Genomic DNA, 14,728 nt, shown 5'->3' with positions numbered 1-14,728 from the left:
TGTAAATCTGACTTTCAAATAAAAATAATAAACAAACTTTTTTTTTAAGTATACTACTTGGATCTAATCAAGAAACATGAGACCTAAACAGGGAACTGAGGAATCTTCTACAAAATAATTGTCATGAAATATAAGGACAGACTCAGGGATGTTCCATATCAGGCGACACAGGGAAACACGGCAAATAAGTAACTTAAAGTTTTCAGCCTGCTATATTACAAAGGACACTGGGACAACTGGAACAAAATCTTCCTAAAGCATGAACATGAAACTACAAATGCTTCAGTGTTATTTCCTGATTTGTAATTACACTGTAAATTGTGTGTTTTTAAAAAAAAAACACTGTCTTTTAATTTTTATCTATTTATTTGGGAGTTCTCTTCCGCTGGTTCTTTGCTAGGAACCAGTCCCTCCCCCACCAGGGTCCACATTAGAAAAAAGCTAGAATCAGGAGCCACAGCAGGGAATCAAACCCAGGCACTTCCATGTGGGACACAGGTGGCCCTACTAAAATCAAATGCCTACCCCTAAAATAGCGCTTTTAGGAAATACATATTGAATACTAAGGGATAAAAGGATATGGCACAGCATTCATTTAACTATATATAATATACATATATATATCTACAGAGAGAAGAGAAAACGTAAATACAGTAAAAAGTCAACACTTAGGGATCCCAAGGATATCTGGTAATTCTTCGTATTGCCGTACAACTTTTCTACAAGTCTGAATTTATGCCAATTTTTAAAAAATAAATAAAAAATGAAAATCAAAATGAGCAAAAAAAAATACACTACTTAAATATATTAAAAATGCATGTATACATACTATACGCTTCCACTTGGATGATATTATCAAAAAGATAAGACAAGTTTGATGGCTGGAAGGGAAAGAAAGAAACAGAAGAGCAACGCGGGATAGCGCTGGATGTGTCTTTGCAGGGCTTCGGAGGAGATCGGGGTCCTGAGGTCTGCAGCGCTGTGAGGACAGAGTCATCAGCCTTCCGAGAGCTTGACACGTGACATCAGGGTGAATGCCCTTGCCCACACTGCCTTCTGACTCGTTGGTTTCCTGGAATCTGATTACCAAGTCAGCTGTTCCTCTGATGGGTTCTGAAGCCCTGATGCAATTTCTAGACCTGTGATGCTCATTCTAAGTACCACCGCCTTCTTTCTCCAGCTGGAACCGGAGCTTGTGCCTGTAGAGCCTGCTGCCTCCTGGTAGCAGGGGGGTCCTCAGCAGTTCCTCCCTTGGGACCCCTTGAAATGCAGCCAGCTCCAGTTTCCTCCCCCAAGGAGTGGGGATAATTATGTCTTCCCTTCAAGTAGTGAGATAACACATAAACACACTTACCACCACGTTGAGCACTAATATGTGTTCAATAAATGTTAATTTCCGAAGCCAAGAACTTCTTCCAGGTCTCCCACATTGTGCATGGTCCCCAGGCGATCCTCTACTGCTTTCCCAGGCCACAAGCACGGCACTAAATGGGAAGTGGAGCAGCAGGGACATGAACCAGCACCCATATGGGATCCTGGCACATGATAATTTAGCCATTAGGTTATCGTGCCAAACCCCCACAGCAGTTTTCACAGGGAAAGACTGAATGTCTTCCCACCAGGACAGCAGACAGGATGCCCTCTCCTTACAACCTCTCTTCACCACTCTTCACTATCTGTTCTATACACTGATTCCACACTGTCCTAGAGGGTCTAACCAGGACAGTCAAGCAAGAAAATGAGCTGTGGGAGATTCTGGGGAAATCTCTCTCCACATGGAGGCTTTCTCCCAAACTAGGCAGGTAGGGAGAGCTGACTCAGCACCACCTACTGTGGGGGTGTTGGCTTGGTTGTTGGAGGGGCTTGGAACTCATGCAGTTTTCAGAGGCTCCTGATGATGGGATTTTCACATGGACCCTGGTTCTTGACTACCCATCCCTCCCCTTGATAACCAGCTGAGAGACTGGAAGTGCTGGAAGGGTTAAACATTGATGTGGGAGTTGATTTTTGCAGCAAGATCCCACCCTGGCTCTCAGGACCAACTGACAACCCCGGTGGGCTTCCAGGGGGTCCCACGTGGAAGCCAGTTAGTCACACTGAAAAGCCCACGGCTACAACAGTATCCCAGAGACAGGGAGAGACTCCAGGCAGTACCTAAGCCAGCTCTCATCTTGTTTCACAAATGGGTAAAGTGAGGCCCAGAAAGACCATGTGATTTCTGCCAGAGTACGCAGCAGGCTGGCAACATTCGGCATTCCAACCCCATGGCCCAGGTATAGTAAACCAAGTCATCTACAAGCCTGTACCTTGGTTTTTCTATGTCGCCAGACTGAGTCCACCTGTATCCAGCTTCCTACAGCTGGCCCCAATTTTTCTTAAATCATACACTCCCCACCTGCTGAGACTCCACCAAACATTCAACATTCCCTTTCAGCGCCCATCCTGACGACTCAGATGTGAGTGATATGTGACGGTTGAGTTTCCCCCAGATACTGACAACATCCTCCTGGTTAAGGAAAGACTATGGGCAACCACAAAATCCTGGCACACTTAGCACTGAGCAATACAAACTCCAAGTTCCCAGTGTTAAAGATTCAAGACAGGGGGTTGCTCCTTCTGGCCCCAGGCGAGTTCTGTCCACACAGGTCAGGCCACCATCTCCAACAGGTATAGGCTCTGGCCTACACCTTGTCCCTAAGCTGCGGTCACTGCCTCACACCTCTGCCTCCCTCCTCTCTTGACTCTGCACCAGGGTAGACTGAAAACAACCCATGTGGAAAAAACTGCACAGCCTACAATACTGTATGTATGTTTTCTGTGCCCAAGGGGATGGGCTGGCATTGATGAAAAGCTACATTATCATTAAACTTATCTCTCCGAATCATCTTATCTATCCCTGGAGGTAGGAAATTATTGTCCCCATGGCACACATCTTGTCCAGGTGCTGAATAGTCAATCTGATCAACCAGTGGACCCAGAGTGTCAATGCAGTGACAAGCAAACTGCGGTGAACTCAGCAGCTGACTTGGGAAGTGGCTATAAAAGGAAGGGAGGGGCTGTCACCAAGTGGAATGAAGCCCTGTCTGCTGATCTGTAAACTTTTCAGCGCTGCAATCACTAGCTCTAAAGTCATCCTCTTATTTAGACAATTCAGCAGGCTCCAGTTAGTCTACAAAAGAATGTGCATGGGAAGTGGTTACAGAGACACAACCAGCTCTCTATGTCCAGCTCTCCACATGTGCAGACTTCAGGCTATCAGACCAACTCATTGTCATCAATATAATTCAAAAGCTTTTCTTCTCTTGGGTCATGAACCAGAGCTGCCGGACAGGACGTCCCACACTGGAATGAAATGACTGGGCACTCAGCCTGGCTCATCAGAGCTGCACACAGCTCCTACAGGTGGCTACCACCCCTGTTGGCAGCAGCCAACCCACAAGGGCTTACATCAGATCGGTCACGTCACGGTTGGCCCCTTTCTACAGGTCTGGCTCCATTATACACAGGGAAGAAGGAAATAAAGGTCATACTTTGTGCAAATTGAACTGGCAAAAGTAGTGGGGTATTGAAAGAACCACAATAAGGCTCCAGGGGACACTCAGTGACCTTAGCAGAAACTGCCAGAGGCAATCAACTTACAGGGAAAAAGCCTCCTACGGAAAAATCCCCTCCCCACCCCAGTCCCCTACATACAATGGAAGTATACACCTGAGGCTCCAAGCAGAATGCCCTTTCCCTCAGAAGGCGTGTTCTTTTAAAAGCTCGAAATTTCCAACTCAGAGCCTGGCAAGTGACTCCCAACTTCTTGGAAAGCATTGCAGCCATGTGAACTGGTGGAATTAAGGATGACCGACCACATCCTCTCCAGAAATGCATCTCAAGGAAGCAGTCCTATGAAAACTCAGAGCTCTATATACATAATGTCAAAATGCTCCTCTCTCAGGAGTCTCTACAGCAGTGAGACCTGGGGTGGAAAACGCTAAGGGACTGTACAAGGGTCACTCAGACAGCTGCAACAAAGACAGCCAGGAACATGACAAACAACAGTTAATAAGACAATACCAGGCAAAGTAACCCAACAAGAACGGTTTGACTCTAAAATAGCAACAGAGTAAAACATGTGTGCATTTGGAAAGTAACAGCAAGTTTGGTTACAACTGTAGCAGCAGTTTGCTACAATGGTAGGTAGAGATTTCTTTTAAAAAATATGTGATGTGGTAACATTGTATTTTCAACTTGAACAGGAAGAAATCCTATCAAGCAAAAGTCAAAACTGTCTCAATTCAGAACTATGTTAGCCTCAACCCCCTCCTACTTCCTCAACAAATTAATCCCCAGAGATTTCAGTTATCAGCAGTCAATCAAGGCTTCAAAACATAAAATGGAAAATCGCAGAAACAATCCGTGAAATATATATATAGATATAGATATAGATATATAGATATATATTTCAGCATATTCCTACAACCACTCTAGGATTGGTGTTTGTTGATTTCTACTTTCCTGCTTCATAAATTCCACTGTATCACTGGGATGCACAATTAAAAAGAAATACAGCATGTTCAGGGCTCAAAACTATCCCCGGTTTCAGTGCACCATGCAGGGCATGGGTAAAGGGGCACTATTTACTGCTACCAATTACAGCACACACTCAGAGCACATTCTGCATTCAGCACTTTTTTTTTAAGAGTCCAGAAGTCTTTTACTTTTCTTTTGCACTTATTATGCCATGAATTCATAGGGTCTGGGTTCTAACATGTTCTTTTCCATTGATTTGGACAAAATGGGGTTCTCTGGATGAAGCAGGCTGGGCTTCAGCTGAACCCAGATCTTTCTCTTTGGCTTCTTTCTTGTTCTGATCATTTTCCTTCACCCATTTCAGGATGCTGTCTCAGCTCTTAGTGTTTAATATATTCAATACACATATTTATTCCCTTGGCAAGAATCATGCCCTTAACTTGTTTACAACAATGCCAACAGCATGTTGGGTAACACTGTAAACTTCTCCAGTTTTACCACATTAACATTTATGCAACACTCCTTTTTGAACAGGACCCACTCCCTTGGTGTCTACCATGTCACATTTCTTTTAAATGTGCATGTATGTGGCCAAAGAAACAACTCCATGTTTGCTTAAAGGTCTGGAGAACATGTAACAGGTGCCTCTCCTCTTTCCCTCGGTGTGGGTTATCTTGGCAAATTACTGAAAGATGGCAGCTCCAGCCAAAAAGACTATACATTCAGCACTTTTCCAAGCCCCTTTAGGAATACCACCTGAACTTTACATCTGCAAGGCAGATACTATTATTATCTCCATCTTACAGATGAGAACTCGGAGGCAGAGAAAGACAGCAACTTTATCACAAAGTTAGCTGCCCGTGTAATAGAAATATTTCTTGTGCCATTTCTCACGGACATTCACCTGCTAACATCTTCATGCCCAGGGCTGGTCTATGGTCCAGAGGGTTAAATGCTGGCTGCAACACTTCTAATCCAGCTTCCCACTAATGCACCTAGGAAAGCAGCAGAAGATGACCCCAAGAAGTACTTAGGGCCCCTGCCACCTACATGAGAGATCCAGATGGCTCCTGGTTTTGGCCTGACTGAGCCCTAGCTATTGTGGGAAGTAAAAAAGCAGGTGGCAGATTGAAGATCAATCAATCTTTGTCTCTCCCTCTCTCCTGTGACTCAATTTTTCAAATAAAGAAATAAATTTTTAAAATACATAAATCAATAAAATGATATGTGCTCACCTTGTCAGAGGCCTGGGAAGAAGGCATTCAATGCCACAGTTAAGTTCAGAGACCTCTCATGTCACAGATAAGCAGGAATCCCTGCTCCCGTGGTCAAACTGGAATCCAGCAGCTAGAGAAGCAAGGATACTAAACACCTAAAGCCCCAGCCCACTCACATTTTAGGACAGCGACTCACCCCAAAGGAGTCAGGACTTGCCTAGAATGACACAACACATTAGAGAAACAAGGAGGCCCAGAACCATGAATCCTTCCTCAGCCCTTAGAGGCTGGCCCCACTCCTCTACACACCAAGAAATCCCTCTCTCTAGCTCTCTTCCCGCCTCCCTCTACTCCATCAGGCCAGGCACCCTTGGCCTTCCACTGTCCGCCATAGTGCCTTCTCTCTCTTTCACCGTCTTTTGCTCGTTCTACTTCCATTTCTTTTTCTTTCCTTCCTCTCTAGTGCTAACTGCATGAACCAGCTGGGACTCCAAGCTAGAGGAACCTCCCAGTGTGACAGCAGCTAAAGCAAGTCTCCAGCTCCTTCGAGCACCCATTCCAACCCACTGGCAAACAGGGAGGTCAACACTCCGCAATGAGAAGCACAGCTCTTCACTTTCACTCTGGTCCTGGCCCAGTCCACTCCTGGGTGCCCTGCACCTTCTCCGCGCCCCTTACATTCTTCATAGGCTCTTACAACACAATCTCGTCAGTCTTTCCACTGCAAAGGGCCAGGTTCTGTTCCTGTCTCTCTCCTGCACTGGGTATACCAGCATCTCTATTTTAGCCCACTCCTCAGGGACTCTGCGCCACTGGCTGCCAGGAGCTGCCTAACACCTCAAGGCCAAGTTCCCGTGCTCCAGGCAACACAAACACCAGCTTCCTATATCCCTTCCTTTCACTCTCCTTCCTTTCCTATTGTTAGCAAGCTGGTGGGGTCCTGGCAGCCCCAGCGGCAGCAGCTCTGTGGTGTTAGGATGTCAAAGGCAAAAAGGACATTATGCAAAACAGGAAGACATTTCTTCTAAACAATATGTTAGAGGCATTTTTAGAATGCGCCCTGTCATACTACTGAGCCATTGTGGAAGCCCCTGCCAGGGCCCCTCCCCGTGACTGGTCCTGTGTGGTGGGGCAGGAAGGAGTCTGACTTCATAGGCTGTGGTCACCAGATCTTGCCTCTCCCTTCGGAACAGCCCAGCCCCCGCTCCCCAGGCTCTGGGCCAAACAACCCTCCACCAGCCCCACCTGCAGATTCCCTCACAGGAAAAGTCAGCTCCACACAGGTCCCATAAAACAACAGTAGCTTCAAAAGGCGCTCTCTAAGATAAGTGGGGCACACAGGCCTGCAGCCTTATGGCGTTCAGCCGCCTGAGCAAGCAATAGGTGAGAGGCCAGGCTGGCAAACTTCTCCCCAGCAGAGAGGAGTTCTGGAAACCTGGCATAGCCCCTCCCCATCAGCATGCAGGAGCACGTGGGGGTGGGGTGGGTAGCAGAGTGTTTGCTAACTATTCCCACCCCTCCCCTGGGTCACACCTCAGTGATGTCAACAGCACTGTGGTGGCTCCCTGGTGTTCACCCAGAGCTATGGCGGTCCATGTAAGCTTATCCCAGGGTACTGGCTGCCACAGGAACAAAACGAGAAGTTACTGGCAAAGCACTCCCCACGCGCGTGTGCGTGCACACACACACACACAACACACATACACTCACACACACACAACACACACACACACACACACACACACACACACCGGTTCCTGTATAGGGCAAATTTCAGCTCAGCTTGCTACAGAGAGCCTGTCTTTCGTCCCTGGGGCCTGTGCCCCTACCCTACACTTCCTGCACCTTTCTTCCTTTTTCATCAGAATTCTAGACAAACTGGTGGTATGAGATCTGTATCTGTCAGTACCAGACAGAGCGGCCATTCCAGATGGGTCCACTCCATCCCGAAAAAGACTTGAAGACATAGCCCCTCGCAAAATAGCTGTTGGTCACGCTTTTCCTTCTCAGAAAACCCTCCTTACAAAAGTTACCCCTGCAAGTGCACAAGAGCTCCAGGCACAAGCCTCGTCCATAGTACGCAGATTCTCCATCAGGGCATGTTCCATAGCAGCTGAATGACAAAGTTGCAGTATATTTAGCTGATGGGCTCCGATACTGGCCTTGTGCTTTGTGAAGGCAGCAGAACAAACCAGTGACAGCATTTTCAGAGTGTCGATGAGCAGACTGTCTACAACAATCTAGATAACTGTGCCTGCTCACCTGTAAAGCTATTATTCCCTGAACGGAACTACACCAGCTTGCTTCTCCTAGGTAGCAGGAATGTGGGTGTGTTTTTCTATCCTTTCCAACGCTGCAAATCATCTTCAATGAGCCTGCCCTGTTTTTGTGTTTTTCTTTGTTTTTACAGAAACAAGGAAGAGACTACACCCTTCCCCAACAGAAAGCCAAAGCCAGACCCTCACCCCAGCCTCCTCCCTTACTCCTGACTTCTCTGGCCCCCAAGATCCCTAGCAGGCAAATCATTCTCCCCTCTCTCTGGGCTTTCAGGGGCTCAGGAGAAGGGGCCCAAGGGGAGAGGGAAGCAGCCTCATAACACACACAGACCAGACATTAAAATCACTGCCAAAGAATTCAGCAGCAGCCAATGATAAAGCCCCTGGCCTTCACTTGTGTAACAAAGGGGCGGGCTGAGAGCCTGCTAAAAAGTGGAACCCGAAACACTGAGCAAGTGACTCAGCCCTTGGCCTTCAAAGGACGAATCTCTTTAGGCCACGTTCACCCAGAAGAAGCTCCCAACCAGACCTTGTGTCCCACCGCCGTGCCACTCCAACCCTGCCACCCAGAGACCTTTGACTTGGGAGACAATCTCCTGACATCTCTCCCTGGGCTGGCAACCACCCTGCAGCAGCCCGCCCAAGCCCAGATAAACAAAGGAACCTGCACCAGACAGCTTTATAATTCTGGGTCTATAGTCTGGCTCCCAGCAACTGGCATGAAGTTCAGAGGACAGAAGAGGTCCCGTTGAGGTCACCAAATCCCTTCACAGAGCTCTTACCTCCCCTGGGGTCTGGGTCTGGCTACCTGGCCTACGTGTGCAACATCCTCACTGCCTAGAGATCACAGCCAATCCGCCAGCCCCTCAAAGGGTTTCTGCTGATGGGGCAGACATCTGCCCTAGGACAACTACACTATTGCTCCACTGGCTCATGCAAACTGGAATTTCCAGGTGGATGAGGCTTCAAGCAAAACTCCAGGCTCTGCTTCTCGGCAAAAACAGGCAGGAACGAGGAGTGAGGAAACAAGGCCCAGGAGGTACTGGAGAACTGGGTAGTACAGGAGGTACCAGGGTGAGAGCACAGAATAACGGGGCCCCTTCTGCATACACCCACTGCCCAGCTGCTGAGCCATGCTCTCAAAGTTACCCCCCATCACTCCGGAACCACAAAGGAGCCAGGCCTCAGCCTGGAAACCCCTGCCCTGACCTCAAAGACCATACTACCAGGCATGTGGCTGCTAAGGTCTCATCACCATCATTATGAAGCAGCAAGCTAAGGTGATACAGCCGAGCTAATGTCCAGCTTTAGAAATGAAAGGAAAATGTTGCCGCAATCAAATAAAAGCCAGACCGAATAACTCCCAAAACCAAGAGAGAAAAGAAAGGCAGGGAGGGAGAGGCAGGGAGAAGTCAACCAAGACACATTTTGCATCTCCCAAAATGATACCAGCATTTTAAGTTATGTCTCCTCTGCCTAAACTGTGACTTCCTAAAGTGGGGCAGACTGGGCGGTATTATGGTGTCTTTATAACTCTAGCATCCAGCACATCCAGGCATGTTGTTGATGCTGAATGAGAAATTGGGAGGTACCTTAGCTGACAAGACCATTATGCAAGGCCTTTCTAGGGGGATCCACAGTCCAGCTTGAGGGATCTTCTGCCCAGTCCCTAGGTCCCAACGCTGTCTACGGGGTAATCACCAGGGAACAACAGTGGAAGGTGTCCTCTGGGTGCTGTGGTTCCAAGAAGCTGCAGTTTGGGTCTAAACCCACCTTTGGCTTTTGCCCTGCCCAAGTCCCAAGGAGTCTCCATCTGGCTCAGCTGGAGGCCCTGCTGCATGGGGCGCCAGCTGTAGTGCCTGCTCATAGCCTGGGTAACTCCCAATGAACAGGGATCACATCTACCTCTGTCAGCCCCACGGGAAAGATAACTGAAAGTCACCAGTGAAATGCTTTCTCAGTCCCAGACTGCTGGGCTCCAAGCGTCTGTGTGAATATTATTAAGTCATTTCTCCCCAAAGGAGAACAGGACCCAACCGGGGTGAGGCACTACTAGTCACTGAAGCTCAAAACACGTCAAGATTTCTACAGACACAGGGTGAGGCTCTTGCACTTTGCTCTAAGTCAGAATGTGTCCAGGGCAAGAGAGGGCACTTTCCTAAGCTTTGGAGTCCATGCAGACCCGGGCAGCGTGCTTGTATCACATGTGTGCTTACGTGTGTTGATGTGAGAGGGGTACAGCAAGCCCCAGCTGTGGCACACAGGAGAGCCCAGAACCCAGCAGGGGCTTCCTATATCCCAACAGAGCAACCATGGCAGGGGATCATCTGCTAGGGCCTCCAAAACAGCCAGGGAGACTGGTTCATGAACAAGTCTCTCCAGGGGCCCTGATATCTGCAGTTGCTGTTAGCTAACCCAAGCACCCACCTCTAGATCAGCATTGTCCCTTCTGGACAAATCTCAAAGCTCAACAGATCTTCTCACTTCATGGCTGGCTACGGGGTGGAAGCGGCCTGACCCCAAGGGGACCGCCCTGACCCGCAGCAAGTCTGGGCCCCAGGTCACAACCGTCTCCCCTAACCAGTTCAGCCTGTCGTGCTGCCCACCTCCTCCTCCTGCTCCTCCCCTGGGCCTGGCAGTGCCACGGTGGGTCAGATCAGGTTGAGCTGCTACCAAATCTGACTGGAGATAAACATTCCGGGAAAGAAAACACAAGGCTGCAGCTCCTCCCAGTTCACACAAACTCTCAGGTGGCCAGAACAGGGAACTTCACCACCATGGCTACTTAGAAGAGATGCTGCCTGGGGGGAGAGGAGGAGGGAGAGAGAAGGGAGGACAAGGCCTCTGAGGGGCGGAGACAGGGCTGGGGGAGGAGGTGGAGGACAGGAGGACACAGGGCCTGAGCCACCTTGCTGAACTCCCTGGGGAAAACTGGGATTCCTCAGAAGGAGCCACCTTCCTCATGCAGGGGACACTCCAGGGTGCAGGGAGAAGGGCTGTAAACTATAGCAACCTACCCCTGCAGCACACAGGGAGGCAGGGTCCTAACCCACACCTCTCTGAAGTCACCTGAAGCTCTTAGAACCCAGGGGCCACCCACCAACCAGTGATCCAGCTGCAGGTGAGTGTCGCAGCCCCCACCTTACCTCCTGCAGAGAAGCAGAGGTCATACCCAAAACCCACAACCTTAGGCCTTAGCGACTGCAGCCATCTTGGCCCACACCACTGGACACCAAAAAACAGGAGTCTAGTTGGGGAGAAAGAAACTGCAAGTAGTGAAAAGGCCACAGAATTCTAAAGCTAGCGGAGGCTTTCTCCCAGCAACCTCAAAACCTGCCCGCAATGCCTTCGCCTAACACCTGCACAGATGGGAACCATTCCCCTCGCCCACACACTCTCCAGGAAACTTTCTCAATACTCCTCCTAACAGGGAACCCCCAACACCGGGGCGCTAACCCAGCCGTTCCAACCCAAAGGCCCAATTTAAATGAACAGATTCCTGCCACCACCCTTCCTGGGGCTGCCTCAGCAGCTGCCTTAGGGCCACAGTCACCCATGAAGGCCATAGGAAGGCAGGCCAGTGGGGCCTCTCTCCCATGCCCTCTAAACATTAAGTGCTTTTGAACCGCTAATTTCAGAAGGCGGCACCATTAGTAACGGAGGACAGACTCATCACGGGTGACACACTACCAAGCAAAACAAAGCAGAACACCACCAGATTAGTCATATGTCAAACCCGAAGACTCCACATACACCTCCGACACCAAGCTGACGAACTGAGGGTAGTCTTCCTTCATTTATTCATTTTTGCTTTTCATACAACGCTCAGGCAGTAATTAAAAACAAAAGCAAAAAATTAATAAAGCCTGCCTCTCTGTGTTCTGGGGCCTCTCATCCTCCCTCCTCTCTGCCGCTGACAAGTGATCGTCAAAGAGTGGCTGAGAAAACGAAACCTGAAGGCCCCACACAAATGTTAGTGCCATTTTATCATGAGTGCCCACTGCATGCCACCTGCTTCACGTACACATCGTTCTGTCCTGGAAATATTCCCCAGTGGCAAGACTATGAGCACCTCTCCTTTTACCTACACATTAGATGGGGAAAGCCTCTAAGAAACTCTCTAAGTTGCATCCAGCAGCAAGGCAGAGAGCCGACTTCAGTTTATGGGATTGATGCTTCCCAGACCAACCAGCAAGTCCAAAGGAATTCCATTTTCTGCCTTTAAAAAAACAAAAAAAACCTCCTTATGACCACAGTTCATGCCTGACCAACTCCAAGAGGTTCCTCCCAAACTTGATATGAAAATATTGAAGTAATTATGGGAGCAATTGAGCAAGAGTGGGAGGCAGGCCTATTTGGTCAGGGCTCCATGGGTGCTTGCCTGCCTGCCCGCCAGGGCCCCTCACTCACAGCACAGCGCTGGAAAAGCTGGCCCTCGAAATGAGTCCACTACCCTGGCAGCAACCTGTAGCTGCCCTGGGTTTACAGGTCACTACGTGGTCCAGGCTGACCTCACGCTCCTGTGCCCAAACCCACCACCCAACAAAGCTCCCTGCCTGCGCTGAAACCAGAAGGACCTGGGCAAGCCCAGGCAGGGACTGGTTATATTTTAGCCCTCCAGCACCCAGGGTACACATGCCCTCTGCCCTTCAGAGAGGGCCCTGCTCCCTTAGGCCCTGGGAACTCACAGAAGGAGGAAGCCCGGGTGGAGGGGTAGGCCCAGAGGAGGAAATGAACACAACTGTAACAGCTCACTCTCATTAATTCAACCCGCACTTAACATTGTTTCATCTAGGACCCCAACCAGCCTGATCAGAAACAGGAACAAGCACGGTTTACCCATTGACCAGAAGAGAGAGCAGAGGCTGAACAAGAGTCATGAATCACACGCCCACAGGCTAAGAAGTCAGCCCACAATGTAAAGGTCCTAGCTCTAAGGAAACACAGACGCCCCTCTAGAGCAAGTGCCCTTTTCCACAGAGAACCTGCTGCTGAGGCCCCAAACGCGGCAGAGTGGCTCTTGTCTGCTGCCTGAGTTAGCAAATGCTGAAGGTTTCTTTAAGCCCTAAGGCAGACACAAACTGCAACACTTCCTGAGGTTCGCTGGGACCAGAGCAGGGAAGCCCCCGCCGGGCCCTCCCCGCTTTGGGGACAGAGAGACCCCCTCCCCCCGCCCCAGCCGCCCAAGGGTCCACCTCCCACTTTTTCTCTGCCCCAGCCAGTCCAGAGCTTGCCTGCCCATTTAGAACTCTGAACTGGAACAAGGGGCTTGGCTGTCCCGCGGACTAGAGCACACGGGTATGTTGGGCGGACCCCGTCGGGGGAAAGCCCAGAGAGCCCCAGTCCTGGGATTCACACCGACTCCAGTCTTACCCAGCAGCGGGGACTCCTCAGGGCACACAGGCAGTAACAGGGCTGAGGTCGGAGCTACCGGCGCCGAAGTCAAGTTGCTTGAAGGGCCGACGCTGGCGCTGCTGCCACCCCGGCGAGGCTCGGAAAAGGTACCCAGAGGCGGTGGCGGCCGGACCCCTTTGGTCCGGAGTTCCCCGGAGGGCTGTCCACGGGTGGCGGCGGCGGTGTTGGCGTTGGAGCCACTCTGCAGTGTCGTGGAGACCCCGACCAGCTGGGGCAGACGGCTCAGGTCGCGGCCGGCCAGGTAATACACGAGCGTAACGCCAAGGTGCAGAGCGCAGACGGCCACGAGCAGGCGGCAGGCCCGCTGCAGGGACGCGCCCGGCATCGCGGTGCTGCCGCCCAGGAGCGGCTCCCGAAACCTCATCTTCCCGCCGCTACTTTAAGAGGGGGGTGTGCTGCTGTGGGGAGGGCGGCCCGCCCGCTGGCCCCCGGCCAGGCGCTGCCCTACCACGGCGGCTGGGGGAGGGGCCCAGCAGCGGGCAGAGGGCGCGCGGCGCGGCGGACGCGCGGCTGGCGCGGACTCGGAGGCTGGACCTGCAGGAGACCAGAAGGGCGCCCAAGGCGCGGGCGGGGCCGGCGGCGGGCGGGGCCTCTGGGCGCCGGGCCCGGGGCGTGGCCACCGCTGGCCAGGGGCGCGGCTGGTCGTGGCCGGGGCGGTCCCGGCTCAGGCGCCTCCGCCCTCCTCCCTTTTTCCTCCTCCGCCTCCTCCTCCTCCTCCGAACAGCCCTGCAGAGGGGCCTCCGTCCACTGGGTGCCGTGGGACTCCGGTAGGGTATGCGCCCGGGCCTGCAGCGCGGCGGTGAGCTGGGGGCGGAGAGGGGAGAACGAACGAGGCACTGTCCCGGAGGGGTCGAGGGCTGTAGCCACCCTGGCCAGTAGCCGTGGTGGGAAAGACCAGAGAAGGGTTGCCGGGAAACGGACCTCGACACCCCGCGAGGGGTGGGACTGAGTGGAACTGGTTCGAAACCCGCTCCTCTAGGCCACGGGGCCCAGCGGGCCGGCGTGGGGAACCCTCGAGGTCTGCGCCGCGCGGCCTCTGGCCTAGAGAGTGGACGCGCAACTGCTTGTCTCCTGTGCCATCATGTGTCCCTGAGCCAGTGGGCGCAGGGAGCAGCAGGGCGCTTGCCTCCTATTAAAAGCACACCACAACGCCAGGATACAGAAGTGGGCAGATGGCGAAGGTCCCTGGTGACCCTCAGGCCTGGTTGCTGGAATGTGCAATCCATGCTGGGCTGGGCACAGTCCCACGAATTAGGGACTGTCTCCACGTTACAGATGATGACTTCAAGGGCCAGGGAGGTT

At 51.4% G+C, this 14,728-nt stretch overlaps 1 protein-coding gene across 2 annotated transcripts in view; it reads right to left on the bottom strand.

The window, feature by feature from the left end:
* The window catches only part of B4GALT1 (beta-1,4-galactosyltransferase 1), a 48,049-nt gene extending 34,075 nt beyond the window's left edge, over window positions 1-13,974 (bottom strand). The window contains exon 1 of one of the 2 annotated variants that reach the window (XM_058672822.1): window positions 13,385-13,974. In XM_058672822.1, coding sequence (XP_058528805.1) covers window positions 13,385-13,790 — 406 coding nt within the window. In that variant the 5' untranslated portion in view covers window positions 13,791-13,974. The remainder of the gene's footprint in view (window positions 1-13,384) is intronic. The other variant, XM_004581050.4, reaches the window with a different exon arrangement.
* Window positions 13,975-14,728: the final 754 nt, after the last annotated feature.

This window comes from Ochotona princeps, chromosome 14 (genome assembly GCF_030435755.1).
Source record: "Ochotona princeps isolate mOchPri1 chromosome 14, mOchPri1.hap1, whole genome shotgun sequence".
Classification (NCBI taxonomy): Eukaryota; Metazoa; Chordata; class Mammalia; order Lagomorpha; family Ochotonidae; genus Ochotona; species Ochotona princeps.
Note: the sequence above shows the minus strand (reverse complement) of the source record. Positions and strands in the feature narration are given on the sequence as shown.